Source organism: Molothrus aeneus, chromosome 6, assembly GCF_037042795.1.
Source record: "Molothrus aeneus isolate 106 chromosome 6, BPBGC_Maene_1.0, whole genome shotgun sequence".
NCBI classification, from domain to species: Eukaryota; Metazoa; Chordata; class Aves; order Passeriformes; family Icteridae; genus Molothrus; species Molothrus aeneus.
Genome location: NC_089651.1, coordinates 40464331 through 40483836, shown reverse-complemented (window position 1 = coordinate 40483836; position 19506 = coordinate 40464331). Strand labels below are relative to the sequence as shown.

The 19506-nt window shown below is 45.0% G+C and overlaps 1 protein-coding gene across 4 annotated transcripts in view; it reads right to left on the bottom strand.

The window, feature by feature from the left end:
- ESRRB (estrogen related receptor beta) overlaps window positions 1-18587 on the bottom strand; it is a 37172-nt gene extending 18585 nt beyond the window's left edge. The window contains exons 1-2 of one of the 4 annotated variants that reach the window (XM_066551928.1): window positions 18178-18587; window positions 9110-9226 (exon numbers count right to left, since the gene is read on the bottom strand). In XM_066551928.1, coding sequence (XP_066408025.1) covers window positions 9110-9226; window positions 18178-18574 — 514 coding nt within the window. In that variant the 5' untranslated portion in view covers window positions 18575-18587. The remainder of the gene's footprint in view (window positions 1-9109; window positions 9227-18177) is intronic. The other 3 variants (XM_066551931.1, XM_066551930.1, XM_066551929.1) reach the window with 3 other exon arrangements.
- Window positions 18588-19506: the final 919 nt, after the last annotated feature.

The following is a 19506-nucleotide window of genomic DNA, read 5'->3' as shown; positions in this document are numbered from 1 at the left end:
AACCTGGAAATTACACTTGGAAAGAGAGGGTGAAGAACTGTCCTGGGGATGAGGGGAAGTGGAGATGAAAATCCACCTCCTGTGTTTCAAGAGCCTACAGAGAAATTAGATCAGTTCAAGTAGGATGCTGCAGCCTCTTCCACCTTTGATGGTTTCAGGGTTATCTTAGTCAGGTAGGAAAGTTTCTTCACTGTCAGGCTGACTGAAGAGTCCCTGGATGCAGAGAGACAGGTTAGCCCTGTGATACCTGATGATACCTGGTGCCAGAGGCTCCCAGATGCCTTGGAGCAGGACACAAGGTGTCAGCTCCTCACACACAGAAACACAAGCAGCACGTCCCAAACAGTTGGTCCAAAGCATACAGAGTCAGGTGGAACCCACACAGCTTCAGACCAGTCCTTCTCCTCTGCCAGTGCCAGCTGCATGGCTGCCAGCTCTGCAGGGCTGTCTGCAGCACCAGCCACTGCTGTCTCTCAAATGTAAGTCTTTCTTCTCCTGCTGAGCCCCTCTCACTTTGCTCCCTCACCTTTGCTCCCTCTGGAAACTCAGGAACTAAAAAGGGCCTCAAGGGCAAATGGGAATAAAGAATACCTCAGTACCTTGTTCTCTGCAACACCTCTCTGTAATAAGCCCCACACCCATGTGTTCACCCTGTATCCATGGTCCATGCAAATGTTCTCCTCTGACTGCTTCCCTCCCAGCCCTCCAAACAGTCTGAAGCAGGTCAGCAGCTGTATTGGTTATGTCACCCATGGCCACAATACCACAATACCTGCCTGCACAGCAGAGGGCTGAGGGGCACTGTGCAAAAGCAACAGATGCAGGCACATGCCTGCTAGGAAAAGACCAAGGCTGCCTTTCACAACAGGACCTAAAAGATGGCAAAGCCTCAGTCCCACTGATTTTCCAAGAGGTAGAACTCAGAAATAAAGCCCCAAAGCAGTGTTTGCTGCCTAGAGGAACCTGCTGCCCTAGGTGTGATTTAACTCACCTTACTTTAGACTTTGATAGCTCCTTCTGGGCATCTGGGCTCCCTTGACCCACAACAGAGAAAAGGGCACCTCCACATTCAGCTCACTGGCCAGACACTTACCTGAGGAGGCATCATGACAGATACTTCTCTTCACTGACTACCAAGAGAAACCCTGTAGGGTGAAACCAGTGCTACCTCTAGTCCAGTTTTCTGTCTCATGTATTTCAGTGGAGCAGATTTTAGAACAGCTAGAGGAGCATAAGTATGGATCAAGAACAACAATTTTTAATATGTGACACAATGGAGAAACCCCACCATGACATGGAAAGAGGTCTACTTGTTATGGAGATCCACAGAGGACAGGAGTTAGACCCACCTACACAGCATGTTCTGCTTTGTCCAGCCTCTAACAGCTGCTCTGCTTGAGCCTTGAAGCATCTCCTCAAGTCCTCACCTCAGCAGTGGTTTTTCTAATGCTAAGAACTACTGTCCACTTATTGAATTCTTAAATTGGCACAGTTGAGCCAGGAAGTCCTGAATAAAGATCCTCTCAGGATACCCTGCAGGTCAAGAGCTGGCACAGTCTTCAAAGGTGAGTCAGGGAAAGGGATTGAGAATCTCAGCAGAGCTGAGTCACTGGTGCACACAGGTTATCAGAGGCACATGCCTAAAGCCACTGTAGAGCATTGAGGCATATATTCAGTCCCATCCCATTCTTGCTTACATTGAAGAATCTTACCTGCTATGTTGTCAAAACTGCTTAAAAGCTTCTAGAACAATGGCTGGGTTCTAAAAATCCCAGGATGGTTGTTGCAGTTTGTATCTGCTTTCTCTTTTCTGTGCATATTATAAGAGCACTAAGCACAGTTTTGGTGACAGAATACACAAAGTATTTATTATAAACCTATGTAGAGGTGATGCCTCTCTGAACCCACCTAGATGTATATTGATGGAACCTGGACTTCAATGTTTAAAAGAATGGAGATCTGGTTAGGTGTGGTAAGAACCACAAAATTAAAATGAATGAGAGGAACCAAACTGAACAGATTCATAATCCATTAGATAAGGGAGAAGGTGTAGGGATGGTCCTGGATGTGCCATTTTTATGTCCAGAAAACAGACACCAAGTGCACTCAGCCCAATGTACAATTTGTGAACAGCCCATCTGCTGGAAGCCTCCTCTTTGGAGAATTACCATCAACCTGCCAAAGGCAGCACATGCTCTCTGTCACAACTCAGCTCCAGCTACATTGCAAATGCTCAATTTATGCCTTGGAAAATAGTTGGGTGTGGAAGATAGAGTCATCAAGATGCCACTCACTGCTCCCAGAGATCCCATTTCAAAGGACAGGGGGTTGCCTGTCTGTTTTTAAGCACAAAGACATTTTAGAGAAAGAAAAATCATTTTTTCATTCTCGTTTTTCATTTGGGTACCTCCAATAGTGATATATCTGGCAGCGGCTGGAGGCAGAGTACTCTATAAATACAAAGCCATTAAATTGCACACAGCAGCAACCTGATCGGGGCTACCTTTTAATTTCCTGACATGAGCTGGCCACTAACCCAATTACCCAGGGTCCCCGGAGGAGCCCTCATCCTTCCCAGGAAGCACAAAGCAGGAGCCCAAGCATATTGCAGGGATGTCAGCTGAGCTTTCACTGAAATCAAATATCTTTTTGAGAACACATGGTCTGGAAGAGGGAATGGGGGCAGGAGGGAGAGGCTGCTGGAAGCACTTTGCTCCATTGAGAGATTCTTTCACTTGAAAACAGAAATTAAGCGCCCTCCATTTGGTTACATTGCTGAAAAGGAGCGCTGCTGTTGATTCAGTTATCTGGATTTTAGTAGAAGATGAAGGCAAAGTTGTAAGTGGAAGCGGTTTGAAGTCGCCAGTGCTTGGAATCCCTTGCTCAGATATGACATGACCGCATCAAATTTACAACATCACACAGCCAAGTCTGTCCGGGATGACAGATTTTATTCCTTGTGAAAAATTTATGACATCAGCAGCCGGTAAGGGAAACTGAAGAGTTAGGAATAAACACCAGGGCAATTCCACTGAGTACAGGGTTTCCTAATCAGCCAGGGTCTTGAAGAGGAAATGGATTTAAGAGATAGCTGCTTCTGAAATTTGGAGATTACAGTCTCACCATCTTGGAAGTGGGGATTACCTCCAGCATTCACAGAGATGCAGGCACTAGATAATACAAGGGTTACCAGGTTATTGCAAGTTTCTGGGAGGCAGGGTATTCCCAAAGACACCAGGGAGAGGAAGGAAAAGGGAACAGGAAGATGAGCTGAATGAACTTTGTGACTCTCTTCTGTAGACTTCTCTTGCCCGTTTCACTGCCTGGTGCTGCAGTGTCAGTATCCGCACATTCCAGCAAACTTTACATCAGAAATTATATTAGACAGATAGAAGTCCAAGAGCTTGGGAGATTTGTAGCATAGAATTTGGGTTCCCTGTTGAATTCAATTTTTGAATGTTCTCTAGTGTTTCTTATTGAAATGCATTGGGAGCAAAGGAACAAAACCTGGGCAAGGAATGGTTGTACCTGAGCTTACTACAGCATAACAGTTTTGGGAGGAAAGAGAGCCATGCAGATGAGATAAATCACATGTCTTTACTGGATAATTGCCTAACTTCTCCCTTGCTGTTAAAAAGCCTCCCTTTTGTGCACCCAGATCAAGATTACACATCCTTCTACCTTCCTTCCTTTTATTTGTAGACTTCACCCTCACCACACAAAGGTGATTCTTGAGAGCCAGGAGGCAAGGCCTGAGGACAACTTACCTTCAAAGACATTCAGAGTGGGGTAAAACAACTCATACAGGGCAGGTTTCCTATCTGAGGAACCCCCTCTCCTGCTTTTAGCACTTGCAGTGCATGTACTCCTGCAAACTCCTATCTTCTACTTTCTGAAATAAGGTATATCTGGTCTATCACTGGACACATCCCCAGGGTCCTTTCAGTCTTTGCTCTCTTTCTTGGAAGCCGGTCAGTGATGTTTGCAAGAAACTGGGCAGAAGCCACTCACACATCCCAAAAGTTGCACTTAGGACTCCCTCATGAGCAGGACTCTGAGGAGACAAGTCTCAGCCCTGGCAGGGAGCAGAGGACAACTTTAGCAACATAGTATACATTACTTCCATTAAGAAGGAAAAGAAGACTCGAAGGCTGGGGGAATAATCAATGCTTTTCAATGCCTGGATGAGATTTTTTTTTAACAGACATTTTCTTTGCTGTGTGGTTTTCTGCTGTGATGTGACACAATTGCATGTGCATGCACTTCATGAAAAGCATTTCATGACCCAGCTTTGCTTCCTTTTCAGAACTGTTCATGCTCTATTTGGGTCTCTGCAGATGTGCCAGCACAGAACAGGGAACAACACAGCTTTAGAAACAATACAATCCTTTGAAGAAAAAGTTCTGCAGAGCTTCCACAAGAGAAAGGGCCAAACAGCCAGACAACAGCCAGTCTATTCTCGTTGGTGTGGCTGCCTCTCCTCCACTTGCCTGTCTGTCATTTCCAGCCAAAGATGAGTTCTATAATGAGAAGCCTTGATTCATTGCAATTCACCTGTTATCCCCATCCCTCTTCTGATGATCTCAGAACATTTTCCTTTCATGGGCAGCACTTCATCTATGTAACGAGGTTTTTGTAGCAGGAGACTGCAGGGATGGTTTCTGTGAGAAGACATCAGAAACTGCCCCTATGTCCACTCCAGACAGCTCCAAAATGGACCCACCACTGCCCAAAGCTCAGCAATGCTGGTGGTGCCTCTGCGATAACAAATTCAAGAAGGGGTAGAAGCTGAGAGAGAGGCATGAGAAAATACAGAAGAAACAGGCCTACAGATACCAAGGTCAGAGAAGAGGAGTTGCCACAGATTCTGGAGGACTTGGGGTGCCCCAGGTTCAGAGAGGCAGCAGAGGTGTGGAGGGCAAAGTTGTGACGTCATATTTAACCAGCCAACCAAAGTCCAAAATGAATCCTCTAAGCCCACATACACAAGCACCATGCCATCTGAAATTACATCTGCCTCTTGAAGACAAACAAATTGCTGTACAACAGAAAGTCTATGGGGGGCTAGAGCATGAATGGCAAGGGTATATTCTTCCTAACACTGACAAGGTATATTGAGTTTTTAAAAGAGTTTTGAGCAGCCAAACTGCTGAAATTTCTCAGTCCATCATTCCAGAAATCCAGGAAGGTCTACATCTACTCTGTAGGGCCCACAGTTAAAGAACTACACTTAGTCATTGGAGGCACAAGAGACACAGCGATGGGAGCAAAGAGAGGCCATGGGCTGGACCAACCCCAGGATTCCCAGCTCTGAACAATGCCTCTCCACTGCAAGTTGCAGGGCACACTTTTCCTGCACTGGCCATCCCCCCACACCAGACATAATCTTCCCCATTTGGGGTGAGCAGTATCACTGGTTTCCCTGATTTTTGCAGAGCAGAGGGATATGCAATTCTACTAGACAAAGCTGGGAAGATGCCCATCTCCACTGCCTGCAGGCTGGTGGTGCAGCAAGGCAAAGAGCAGCAGAGCACAGATTTTCTGGGGACAGTGCATCCCTACAAGAACACCGGGACTGGAGTCTGCTGGAATGCTGGACTTGAGATTCAGCAGGTTCCTATAGAGCCTGCTAGGGCTAATTAATGCTCCCTCGGGGCACACTCCAGATGGAAGGGGAAAGTGAGAGACAGACAGCCAGACAGGCCAACACTTCAGACATCTGAGCCAGCTGGGCTCCATGGGCAGAGCTTTCTGCTTGCCACTTTCCCCAGTGAGTCTTGCCTGCTCTGCAGCACCACACCAGGAGAACCTGAGACAGCAAAGCTCTGGTGTCCGTGCAGTTCCCTTGTTGCAATACATTGATCAGAGCTCTCTTAAAGAAAGTGGCCTGGATATCTGAGACACCTATTGATTGCTCCATTGGCTCTCTTCCTGCCCTGATCCTCATTCACTCGGCATTGCCTGAATAACCTGCATGTCTATGTCAGGGCCAGTCTCCCTGGATCTTAAAGGGCTGCATTCACAGCTTTCTGCGCAGCTGCAGCCTGCGCAGGGAGAAGAGATGTCTGGTGACCCTTATATGCAGTCCCCAAGTGGAGGATTCAAGTCTCCTGCAGCATCAAGCTGAGCATTTCAAGTGCAAAGCAGACCTTGAAGTCATGGTTATTTGTTTTTTGCCATCTTTGAGTACTGTAGCCTTCTGCTTCTAGAACAAGGTAAAGCCACATGCCCAACAGGCAGGAGATGGCATCATGTATGGCAACAATAATCAGGAAAATGAGAAAAAATAATGAAGCCCTTAACTAATTACTCATGGAATATCATATTCTTCTTGAGCAAAAGCATAGTTGCTTTACCCAGAAATATCCCCACTGAGTTACAAGCCCAGTGGCTTGCCCAAGGACATTAAGGAGAAAACTGAAGAGAAGAACTGATTTCTAGATCTTGCCTTTAACCAAAAGACTGCTTTTCTCCAAGCTTTTGATAATCAAGCAGGACAGAGAACATGGCTTAGCAACCTTCTGCCATGCATGAACCCAGGGATGATGAGAGAGGTACACCAAGGAAAAGTAGAAAGGGGATCTATTAAAAGGGAAAATAATCATAACCCAAATATCAAGAGACCTCTTGTCTTAATGAGAGTTTGGAGACTGCAGAATAGGCTCTCTGGGGAAACCAAAACATCAGGGATTCTTAAAAACAGTTAAACTACTAGAATGGTACAGTTGGGAACACTTGTGCCTTGGCAGAGAAAAAGGATGGATGAGCTAATAGGACGACAGATCGGAGATGGAAAAGACCATTGAACCTTTTCTAATCTGAAATCCCTTGTCAATTCTGCATTTTGAGCAATTCAAACAATTATGGATTTGTTCTTTCTAGAAACTCTTGGCTCTGTGGAGACCAAATGATGTGACACCATTTTTCTCCCTTCTTGGATTTGGCTTTTAAAGATGTATATTGATTGAGTTCTGTATACCAATACTTTGTGCTTCCACCAAGCTTCACATAAAGTTAACTAATTGGTCCTCACAATTATTTTGCAAAGCAAAGCAGTATGACCCTTATTTCTCAGCTTGGGATACTGAGCAAAAGAAAGAAAAAAAGATGCCTGCCCAACATCACTTGACCACTCTCTGTTAGGACACAGGACCCCTATTTGCAGATTTCTAGGGTAGTCTCCTCTGCTCTTCTTGATATTATCATGTGCTCTTGTATCCCATTGCTATCAATAAATCTTTATGCTGTATTTTCCACAGCTCTAAATATTATGGGCAGGATCATAGATACACTAACATCAATAGCAAACCACTCTTCCCCAGTGACTTTAATGATGCCTGATCAATCTCTATATAATAACTTAATACACTTCAGCACAAAAGCAGCCATAGGGTCAAATTTCAGTTTGCCACGGGTAGTATTCCACAGGGTGTGGGAGTTCAGGCACAATGGGGTATGAGTGAATTTACACTGCTTTCCAGACTAACTCTGGTCTGGAAGGAGTTAACTGTTTTCACAGAACTTGGAGGCTAAGACATAAAACCCTTCACAGGACCCTACTCTGAACAGTGCTGAACTCCCAGAACTGGAAGCAGAGATGCCCTGACCACACAGCCAGCACACCAGCACTGCCTCCTGTGACTGCTCCCCCAGCTGCCAGCTCCAAGAGCCTCAACTGCTCAGAAGCAGGACAGCACAGACACTGGCAGCCAGCAAGCCTGAACCTGTGCAGCTGCTCTGCAGAATGCCTGGAGCCACTACAGGCATTTAAGGTTGTTTGTGGGATTCATATGAATAGGCTACAGTGCATTAACAACCTGCACTGCCACTAAAGCCAGTGTCACCAGCGTATATTGGCTTTAGTGGGTAGTGGGATACATCCCCTCCCTGAACTACCACATGAAGAGAAGCAGGTTTCCAGTGGTCTCTAACTACAAAGCAGGTGCCTCCCTCCCAGTAGGAGATCAAGATGCTCTGAGCCTTCCACCTCTACACCTAGGTCAGGAAGGGCCAAACTGCAGAAGCTTGCATCTCCTCCCGTGGTAACTGGTATGCTCTAGAAGAAAGATATTTAACCTCAGAAACTACACATCCATCAAAGAACAAAATGGGTTTAATGTCTAATCTACATTCTTAAAAACACTGGCTGCCATCAACCTGCCTCTCAAGAAATGAGAGAGCTCTAGTGAGAAGCAATACACACCCAACTGACATTGTACAATTTATTACCAGCTGCTGTGATGTTATGACCTGGAAGAAAGTTGTATGCTGGCATCTTGGCTCCAGCATACAGGACTCGTGCATAACCACAGCTGCTTCTTGTGGTTAGCTGAGAGGACCTCGCTCTGCTGGCATAGTGATGCAGAGGCTATGTGCAGTGTTTCTCCTTCTTTCCCCTCCTCCCCTCACTGCCTTTCCCAGAGGGACCCAAGGGAAACAAACCTTTAAAGTCAATCCATAAGAATGTGTTTAATTGCCACTGAATTCCCTGTGGTTCCTCTTGAATGGACAAGGATTGAAAAGGAGGGTGTGGGAGGAAAAACAGCACAGGAGAGAAGCTGAACACTGCTCAGAGAGTGCTGAACAGATCAATAGGCTGAGCAAAACACAGCCTGAGTATGCAGAGCAGGGGACCCACAGCTCCCAGACAAACCTGTGCTACCAACCATCTTCAGAAAGTCCCCTGAGCAGTAATACAGGCAGACTTTCATTGCACACTGTGCCACAGCTATGAATTAACTCCATCCTTCCCTTATGAAGAGCTGCCAACCTAGTAATGAGAGCCTCTCCTCCTCAACACCAAAAAATTACGAGAGTGCAAGAAGAGAAACACCCTCCAGCCCAGGGTTCCTTTGGGAAAGGAAAGGGCCTGGCACTACCAGTTTCCAGTTGTTTAATAACAGAGCACAAGAGCCCTGACTAGAACCACTGTCCTCTCTGGACTGCCCCCTTGGTCACTGCCCATCCTGACTCTCTAACAGAGCCTGTAGAAAGATACATTCAGAAACACAAAGAGGGCAAGCATGTAGTTAGCCTGGGAGATTCTGCAAGGTCTGGAATCCCTGGCACTGTTGGGACAGAGAAAATTTTTATTCTGTCTCTGTCTTACCTTCTTTTAGCATCCCCACTTTGAGGCATTTCATGAAGCGACAGGCCTGACAGGACTTGCGCCTCCGTTTCGTGATCTCACACTCATTGGTGGCCGGGCAGCTGTACTCAATATTCCCTGAAAGCAAACACAGACATGGTCACCCAGGAATCATGTTCTCCCCATGGATAGGCTGCAGTGCCCAGATATTTCCATCACCATCAGTCTGTAAATGTTGCATGTTTGCTCATTCACTTACACACACATCCTCTGGGACTCTACCCTGCTGACCCAGCCAAGGGGATGACAGCAGTGCTAGGCTTTCAGGCACGTGTCCTCCAGGCATGTCATCATCCCTTGTGCTGCACCCCTTGAAACCTGGGCTGCTCCCTGAAGTCCAGGGATGAGACTGGGAGCAGTTCAGTCATTACTAGAATTTCCCTTGCTGCCAGTCTTGCTCCATGTCTGTGGGATGGATGTCACCTGCCCTTTCTTGTCCTGCTTGGGCAACCAGGGAGCTCAGAGACAGCATTTTCTCCTTTGCTTCCTCCTGCCAGCTGGCATACTACAGGTAGCAAGGAAGCAATAGGTCTGCATTGAGAAAGGTGAGTAACATGTCCTGTAAAATGAACATGGGTTCTCTGTGCAATCTTTACATTTTTATTTTATTAGTCCTTGTGTACCTGCTGTCATCCTCTGCACAGGATTCTTTCCCCCTTCCCACTTTCCTCATTCCCTTTTATTTATGATCACCCCTCAACACTGCCTATAAGACAAAACTAGAAAGAAGCACCCCAAATTTATTTTTAATCACATCATATTTTATTATAAGCCAAAATATAACCAAAACAGGGATGCAAGGGTCTGATAAAAGGATGTAAGTGGAATTATGCTGGATCACAGTATAAGACAACAATTACTTAGTACTAGAAGACAACAAACAGAATCCTGCCATTCTCTTTGAGCTGATGTTTCTGAAGAGGGCTGGGCAATGTTTGCTGAGGAGCTGGACTGGAAATCTAAACTTGGCACTGATGCATTGACAATGACAACACATTTAAGGCAGTCTAGTTACTGGTAAATCAGGCAGCACTGAAAAAGGTACCTAAGCTCTACATGGGTGAAACAACAGAAAAGCTGGTTTAATGATTTAGAGTAGGAAACTGAGGTTTGAGAGTTCAATCAGACCTGTAGGGAGAAGTGTAGGTAAGAGCTGAGAGAACACACAATATGGACTTTGTCTAGCATCAGATTAGAAGTATAGTTTACAGTTTAGTAATACTGGGACAAGACTTGATTTCTATTCCTACTTTTGTAATGGATTTTTGTGTTTTGTGCAAGACCTTCCCTCCTCTAAATAAAGATCAACAATCTGAAACATATCAATCTCTGGGAGTGGTTAATAGACCTTGGGGTTCACTAAGCTATTGGAAAGCCCCTTGGATTTCTGAGTGGAAAAACAAAGCACAGAATCAAAAGAAAGAAAGCACCATTTGATTTATCTCATTATTCTTGGCCCATGCTGAGTGAAACCCCAGGAGCACCCAACTCCCAGAGCCTAAAGGTGTTCAGCCTACTAGATATAAACATTCTTCCTCTTGCTTCTTGTTTTGTCATAAGACTTGCAACTTCCCCTAAGCTTCAGCCCAGCCACCCCATTCCTCTCACCACTGCTCATCTGCCCCCAAATGCAGTTTGTCAGCAAGAACAGAGTGTGCTGCACAAGTTGCTTCCACTCAGGCTATATTTCGTCATTGTGCAGCATCTGAATTTCAATAGCCAGCCATGTATCAACATTCTCAGAGAGCTGGAAATTGAGATTCAAGCTAGATCTCAAGGTAATAAACCAATTCCTGTTCTAGACACAGAGCTCCAGCACATTACAGACCCATGAGTATGGTGGCCTTGATCTCATGATCAGATACTTGCTGTGCCCCGCACAGGAAGGAATAGAGCAGGAGCAAACCTGGGAAAAATCTCAGACACAGTCTCACTTTTTTTTGCCTTTGTTTGAATGCCAACCTTTCTGACCAAAGACATGATCAGAGCTCTGGAGAGATACTAGATTTCATGTTTTGTGGTCCAAAAGCCAAAAATTTGCCCCCTAACATAGTGACACTACAGTAAGGACGCTGAGCCTTTATAGCAGTGGGAGACAGTGACAGCTCTCATCTGGAAGCTCAAGGTCCCTCCATAGCGTCAAGCAGATCCCCAGGCTTCCCCATGCCTCTATTCCCTGGATCCTTTGGCAAGCATAGACTGGAAAGAGTCTACAAATCCTACACCACAACTAACTGGGAGAGTGTCAGAGATGTGTAGGTACTGGTTACCATGTACACACTCCATGTGCAGCTCGAATAAGCAGCTCTCAAACACGCGTCTGTGCTGGGATCGCGATTGCTAAAGGAGCCTCAGAGGAGCCTAAGCACTGGGAGTTTTATATCAGGCCCCAAAAGATGCTGTGCACTGCAGAGATTGAGAGCCACAGCTGGGGGCAATGCCTGCCATTACTGCAGAAAGCAGGGGCATCACTAGGGAAGGCACAATCAGCATTACCCAAGCAGAACTCGACCAGAAAAAAAACTGTCATTTCCAAAGTTTACCAGAGTTCTCGGGTTTTTTTTTTGGTTTTTTTTTTTGTGTCTCAATTTCTTTTATGGGTCCTGGGGCTGGCTGCCAGCACAGTGAGTTGCTCACAGCTCCCTGTAATTTCTGTAAGTGCCCTGTGATAAAGTGATGAGATTAACTCATCGAAATTCCAACAGTCTCCCAGTGGCTGGCAGTCACATCACCAGCCCAGCTGCCAGCACAGGGGCCTCGGAGAGAGAGCTTCCCTTCACTGCAGCAGCTGGGCATGCTGCAAAGTCCTGCAGAAGAGTGTCAGCACACAAAGGTGCACACAGACATGGACAACTCTGTATGCAACTACAAAACATGAGTGAAGTCTCTGTGTGTCATGAACTGTAGATTATGTGCCCCAGAAGGAAGGGGGGGAAAAAGGGGATAATTCAATAGACAAGGCCTTGCTTTGAGCTGTTGCTTATTAGAGAGATTTCCTTTACTTAGAAAATAGTTACATTTGATCTTAAAAAATGGTAGAACCTCGGCAATGCTATGGCACAAGATTTACCTTAAAAATGGTAATCAAGTGGTAGGTGAACAGATCCGAGTTTGGATTTCTTGTAAGCCTTCATGTATCACCTTGGAGGTCAAATCACTTCCTCACCATGTCCTAGTTTGCTCATCTGCAAAATGAAATGAACACCAAACCTACCTTCTGGAGAGATTGTGAGTCTTTATTCAATAAGGTGTAACTGTACTTTAAAGCCCTTAGATGAGAGATGCTACAAAACAGCAAAGGACTATTAAAGTGATAGATCATGCTTCTTTATGCTGGAGAACTGCAAAACTACCCTATTGTCTGCAAAATTAGACCTCTGACTGTTAAACAATTTGGAACGTATTTTTTAGTGCACATATAATCAGTAGCACCTGAGAAAATTGTACACCAAAACTTCAAGAGACCCTATATTCACCCCACCTCTCTGGAACAGGATTGACTGGGAAGACAAGAATGCCTCCCTGAGCTTGGGGAGCGCAGAAAATCCCACCCATCTCCTGCTTAAATTAGGGATAGGGGTCTCAGGGGAACAGAGCTTGAAATCAGTACAGCACTGGGGACACAAGCTACTCCCTGTTGCTGGTTCTACCTTTCTAGAAAGCCTTTTTGCAAGGAAACCCAGGAAAGACTGGATAAAAATAGCCAATAAAGTCCTTAAATAATTTTCAGCTTCTGATTGCTAAAAAAAGCCCATCTTGCTTTTTCTTGTTTCTTCTTCATTGCTCTTCACTTCAATTAGTCCTTCTAGCTGAGGCATCACAGCTCAAGCCCTGGTGTGAGGAGAGGTACTTTGTGAAAATCAGAGGAGTATCTCTCAGTGATATGCATGAGGTAAGAAGGGTTATTTTTTAAGCCTCAGCTTTCAAATAAAAGGATTCAAATGATGCTACAAGGAAAACAGGATACATATAGGCGTAACACCAGCACTGTTTGCCTCCTCAGGGCGGCACACCTGCCTCCTGCTCACAAAAGAAGGCTTGGACATTTCACAAAACCTCACTCAAATCAGCCTCCTGCTTGCACAAGCATGCAGGATGGGGGTTCTGGGGCTCCCTATCAGCAGCAAATTTGTCTATAGGGTTTCAGGCACAGAAATATTTTACAGAACTTCCACAGAAAAGATCCTTCTGCACAGAGCTCGCTGTACAGATGTACTGAGGCAAACAGAAAACACTAGGTTAATAGAGCTGAGGTTGCACTGAAGATGGTTTTTTAGATTCAACTGATCTGTGAATAGTAAGCAGCAGTCAAGCACCAGATCATGAAATACTGCACTTACCCTGGGTAAGCTTTAGAAGTTTTTGGAAAGCTGTGAACTCCCACCTGAAAAGTGGCAGGGACATTTCTGAGAAGGACAGAAGGACAGGACAGTGCCCAGCTGATGTGGATGCTACTGTAGGGACACAAAACCTCCTTTGTGAGTGTGGATTGTAACACTCTTCTGCTCAGGAAAACCTCTGTCAACCACTCCTCTTCCTAGGAGCCACTCCAAGCACCACAACAAGAACCAGAAAGCCCTAGAAGACTTTATTACAAGCCTGTTATAAATCCCTACAAGTCTTCTGAGCTGCAATATCCACCTTTTAAGCCCCTTCTTGGTGTAAAGAAATCCCAACACAGCAGTTCTGTTGCTACACTCAGCTTGAAGCTTGCAAGACTCAAGCTGCAAATCCACAGATGCAGACACTTTGCCTAACACAATTTTCCTACCCAGAAGATGATGGTAAATGTGTCTCTTTGAATCTCCAATGTTTTGCTGAGCTTTGAGTTTTTATTTTATAATAATGGGTCATTTTAGAAATAGCCTTTATTTTCACCATTTGAAGATGAAAAATAGATGCAAGGTTGTTACAGTCATGAGTATATTGAATAATGAAGGACTCATATTGTTACACAGCACTATTATTAGTCAATATTCAAAGTAGGCAAAACTACCTACTAGTTGTAACAATTAATGAACAAAAGAGAATGACAATATATTTGACTGATACATAATGCTTTACTTACTGAGCAAACTCTTAAGAGAAGGAATAGACTTTGATTGAGAATTTCTATCCTGTAAAAAAATCCAGTATCTGCCTTTGTCTAAATTTGGATGAAAGGATTCCTTAGGATTTCCATGAAACAGAAATTTAAAAAGCTTTTATTTATAAACGTCCAAAACTATATTTTAGGTAACAGACCCATTCCTTTACATTCAACTAGTATGAAATCTTTCGTTTCAAATCAGACTTCTCTTGAGCACCAATGGCAGCACACTTAAACATGTCTGAAATCAGATTCTTTCCTATCTGCACTAGATTGCACATTCCACAATATTCACAGTCAGGTGAGGTAAATGCAAACTGCTACTAGAATATAATCCCATGAAACAGTACAATGATAGAGAAACAGGATTAAAATTTTGTCAGCCTAGCTGAGACTGAAAATGCTTCAGGTCAGTTTAGGATTTCTGACTGCTTCAAAGCATGGGAAATATAATCCTGGGGTTCAAGATATCATGTTTAGAGAGAAAGACCTGCAGCCCAGGGATGTGTTCTCTCATCTCACCTCAGGTTTTCATTTTTCTGTCTCAAGCATTGCCAACACTGCAAAGTGGAAATGCCACACAGGTTTCCAGGCCTTGATCCTTGGGCAATGTAACACAACATAAGAAAGGACAGAGGTGTGATGCTTCCCCATAATCTGTGGGACGGGTTAAGGGTGTGTTGGGTGATCCTGTCTTCCTGTCCTAGCTCAGGAAAACCAAACACTCCATTTCAGCTAGAAGGGAATCAATGGTTTGGATTCTCCTGCCTCCTTTTTTTTCTCCTATCATCAAAATTTTTCTTGAGGAAATCTGACTTGATAAAAATTCCACTTTTCTTTCGAAAAATCCTACTGACAGAAAATTCCCACACAGCAATATTAGTGACCTCAGAGATATTCAGCCATGTCCATGCTGGCTCTCAGTCTATCTTCTCCCCATCATTTGAAAAGCAGCAGCCCTTTTGCTGTCCATGACAACCTGGCCTCAGCTGGCCAAGTGAAAGTCAGCTGCAAAAAAGTCATCATGCTTAAAGAAGGTCTGCAGCTTGGATGTCCCTTCTTTCTGCTGCTGCTAGAGCAGCAGAGGGAATCAAAAGGCCATTGCAAGATACTCTTGCCTCAAGATATGCAGGTTTTATGTGAGTTAATGCAGCTTAAAAAACTGTAATAGGCACGGGGTAATTTGTAGCGGGGGGAGGGGGCAGGGCTAGTTGGCAGTGGGACCTGATGTGAAGCTCTGCTTCATGGTCAGGGGTATCTAGACAGGGCAGCAGTAGTTTAGTAACTCAGCACAGATTTAGACCCATTTTATGGCAGCATACACGTGTAAGGCCAGCAGAGTAAGTACTGTCATAGTATTCATTAGTTTTTCACCTGTCAATACTCAAGGACAGAGAAGGGAAGTGGCTTGTCCAAGACCACAAAAGCCTGATGATGAGTTTACCTATTCCATCTCTTGAGCATCTGGGAAGTCCTGGGGTCATTGCTCCACCTCAGTGCTCAAACCATTGAGTCAATGCCACTCCCGCATACTGAATCATGGCAAGATTTTGGTACTAGGACACTGGGAAAGCAGTTATACAACATACACATCTGCATCCTTTCTGCAAAGCCTACATCAGTGTTAGGCAGCCTGGATGAAGATGTTTCACTTTTTCTGTTAGATGCTTCAAACAGCTACTGAATATAATAAAGTTGCAGGATAATGGAAATGCTTTCCTTTTGGAAATGCTCTTGCCACTTGCCTCCTCTTTCATTTGATCCTTAAATCCTTTCCTCTGCACACCCAGGGCTATACTTGGATATCACTCCCACAGCAGCAGAGCCCTGGGAACAGTGCATTTTCTTGACTCTACCAAACTCTGCAGACCTGTTTGCTGCCCACTTCCTTGGGCTCAGCCTTCAGCTCCATAGCTGAAATTGCTCACCCTCAGGCACAGCACACTTGAATCTCTCTGAGGAATAAAAGCATTTTGGTACCTCAGTTGCCAGCCCAAGCTGATGACAGGGTGAGAGAAATTTCCACTTACTCCTTTCCCCCCCCACATCTGCTACATGTTAACAGGCAATCAATTAGGGAACCGCAGGGAGCAAGAATATGGCTCTGCTAGGGAAAGGAAGATGGAGGGAAGCACTCTCCCCTGTTGGGATTCAGTAAGCTGGCATATCACCTGGCTGATACAGGCTCCATGTTCTGCTACCATGCATTATTTACTTTTGAAGAGTTTTCAGAGAGAAAGTTCCTATGTCTTTTTCTCCTTCTCAAGATCTCTTCTGCTCTGCCACAGAGTCCTCCAGTATCACTTCCATGAAGGGTTAATTATCTGGTCTTTCCCTGTATTAGAAGACACCAGGACTTTGCTTCAGAGTGCTACCCTGTCCCTGCTTGAGCACCTGAATGTGCCTAAAAGAAACACTAGGAAGGGTCCAAGGGCTGGAGAAAGGATGGAGTCAGTGCTGACAGAAATGCAAGTAAAAGTTCACATTCAATCACAGAGATTCAGCAATGACAAATCACAGAAACCCTGCCAGGGAACAGGCCAATGCTAGGCCTGTTGTGATGGCTATGGTATAATAAGGAAGGAAGTATCAGTGGGGCAGAGTAATTATTTCCACAGCTAGATTTCCACATTAAGGAGAGATATCTGAAATCTATGAAAACAAGATAGATATAGTGACTTTTGAGGAGACCTGGGATAAACTACACCCTGTACTGCTCAAGAGTTGAACATCCCCAGCAACATAGTGTAATCAGATCCATTCAATTAACAAAGTGAGTGGTCTCTCCACATATGCATTTCTTTCATTTCACAGGAGGCAAGGAAGTATTGATGTGGTGGACTAACCCCAGCCAGCAGCCAAGTACATGCACAGCTGCCTGCTAACTGTAGAGCTGCCTTCAGTCAGCATTCCATATTTGGCAAACCCAATACACTTCCCACTGGCAGGTGAATGATCCTGTCCTTTTTCCAGTTAGTGGAGGAAATAAAGGGAGTATCTGTACTTCCAGGCATGTTTGCTCACATGGGCCGTGTGTATATAAGTATACCCAAGCATCCACGGATATTGGAAGTTGTTTGGATGCACTCCTGCTTTTGATTACATTGTAGCTGCACATGTGCACATCTGCAAGCACACTTTTGGCAGTCAGGACACAGCCATGCTCCTCATATGTGAATTGTACATGAAGGAGCAATGCACTGCAATTCATCTACACATACGTGCATTGAGGTTTTCAAAATCACCTGAGGAATGGCTCGTCCTTAGTGAGGCTGACAAAAACTTCATCTTCTTCAGTGCCTAGTTTTTTTTATCTTCAAAGAATATGCATCTTAATGAAAAAGGTTGGTGAAACTGGAAAAGGAGAAAAAGACTGACTATCACCAAAGTTCACTGTCCAGTTTTGTGCTGAGGTTTGTATGGATTTCATTGCTACATATCAGGACTAGTAGGACAGTAGAATTTCTCTACTCTTGTAATGCTGGAGCTTTCACCTCAGGGTACAGATATGTCTACATAAATTCCATCTCTTGGCAGAAGCATCTGCTCTTCAAATGGGCCTTAAAACACCATTAGAAGGCAAAGCACTTCCTGTCCAGGCCTTACTCCACTAGCTGCTACATTCTCATAGTATCAGTGCCACTAGCAGAGGCAGGAAGATCCACTAGTCCAGATACCCAAATCTGGTAGCCAGTCAGGCATGGAATTTAGCAAAGGTTCCTACCATCACATAGTTTAACTCCATGTCCATGTTGATTTGGAAGGACCAGAACTGAGCAGGAGGAGAGAGGAAGCATACAAAAGGATGGAGAGTTAGGTGCATTACATTCATTCTCCCTTTCCCCCTTTTATATGACACCACAGTCTCAGCAACATCTGGGGCCATGTCCCTTTATTTCTATGGAGTGAATGCCTCAGTTCGCATTCCTTCCCGCCATACCTTGAATAGTCCTCTTGAAGAAGGCTTTACATGCCTCACAGGAAGCCACGCCGTAGTGGTACCCCGAAGCAATGTCCCCGCACACCAGGCACAGCCGCTTGGGGATGGCATTGAGCATGTACTCGCACTTGGTGGGCGAGTCCTCCATGATGGCGCTGGCGCAGTCATCGTAGCGCTTGCGGCAGGACCCGCCGCCGATGCCCGTGCCGTTGAACATGGGTGGCGAGTCCAGGCCATTGGGGTGGCCCCCCATGGCCATCCCGTAGCCACCGCTGGCGTCGGAGGAGCCGCTTGGGCTGTGGTGGCTGATGGCGTCGATGCCAGAAGACGGGCTGGAGGGCTCGGTCTTGATGAAGGACCCACAGCTGGAGGAGAGGTGCCGCTCCTCCGTGGCCATTCTGCCGAGCAGCCTGCAGGGAGAGAGCAAAGCACTCAGCAACCACCTGGCCAAACCCCATTCCAGGTTTACTCAAAAGAGAGCCCTCCTTTTGCCACCTCAGTCCAACTCCAGTTGGCTCAGGAAGTTCAACCCCATGCAGGCTCTTCTTGAGGAATATCGGTACAATTGACTAAGACCAGCCCACCTGCTCCCCACAGACTCACACTAAAGACAAAGCTCTTCGTGTAGATCATAATTTCAGGCTCTTCACAGGCTGCAGTGCTGGGAAGGAGCATGAGTACTGATGAAGCACAGTCTACCCAGAGCACCATCTACCCTGAGACAGCAGAAGGAAACAAGCTTCCCTGTGGCAGACCAGGTGAAAAAGGTGTTTGGTAGAGAATGGGCTGTCCTAGCTTTATGCAAAATGTTCAGTAGCATATTCTGCAGAAAGGACTGGCTCAGATTGGATTTTCATTTTTTCATTTGTAATACAGAAGTCTTTGATTAATTTTCAAGTTTAACTCCTTCTCTCACTGCATCTCACCCTTTACCCTGCCCTGCTGCACTATCATCACTAAAAGAGGAGCCTCAAAACAGAAGGAAAAATCATCTGCTCAAAAAATCATCTGCTCAATCTTAAATCTTAATCTTTCTTCTATTTACTAGTATTGAGCTTTTGCATGGCCACACAAATTCCCACTTCTTAAAGAGGGGTTATACTCTAAAATTTATGGAAAGAACGTCACTATTTCAGTTCAGGAAAGAACTTTTCAAGCATTTTGTATTTATTTTCATCACAGATAGTCTTATTCCTTTTAAAAGTGTTCAGTCTTTTTTTGGAAGATTGCTAAATGTTATGATATTTACAGCAATGAGTTTCAGGGATTACTTGTGCGGTGTATGAACAAATCCCAGTTTTATTTGCCTATAATATATTCACAGTCTGT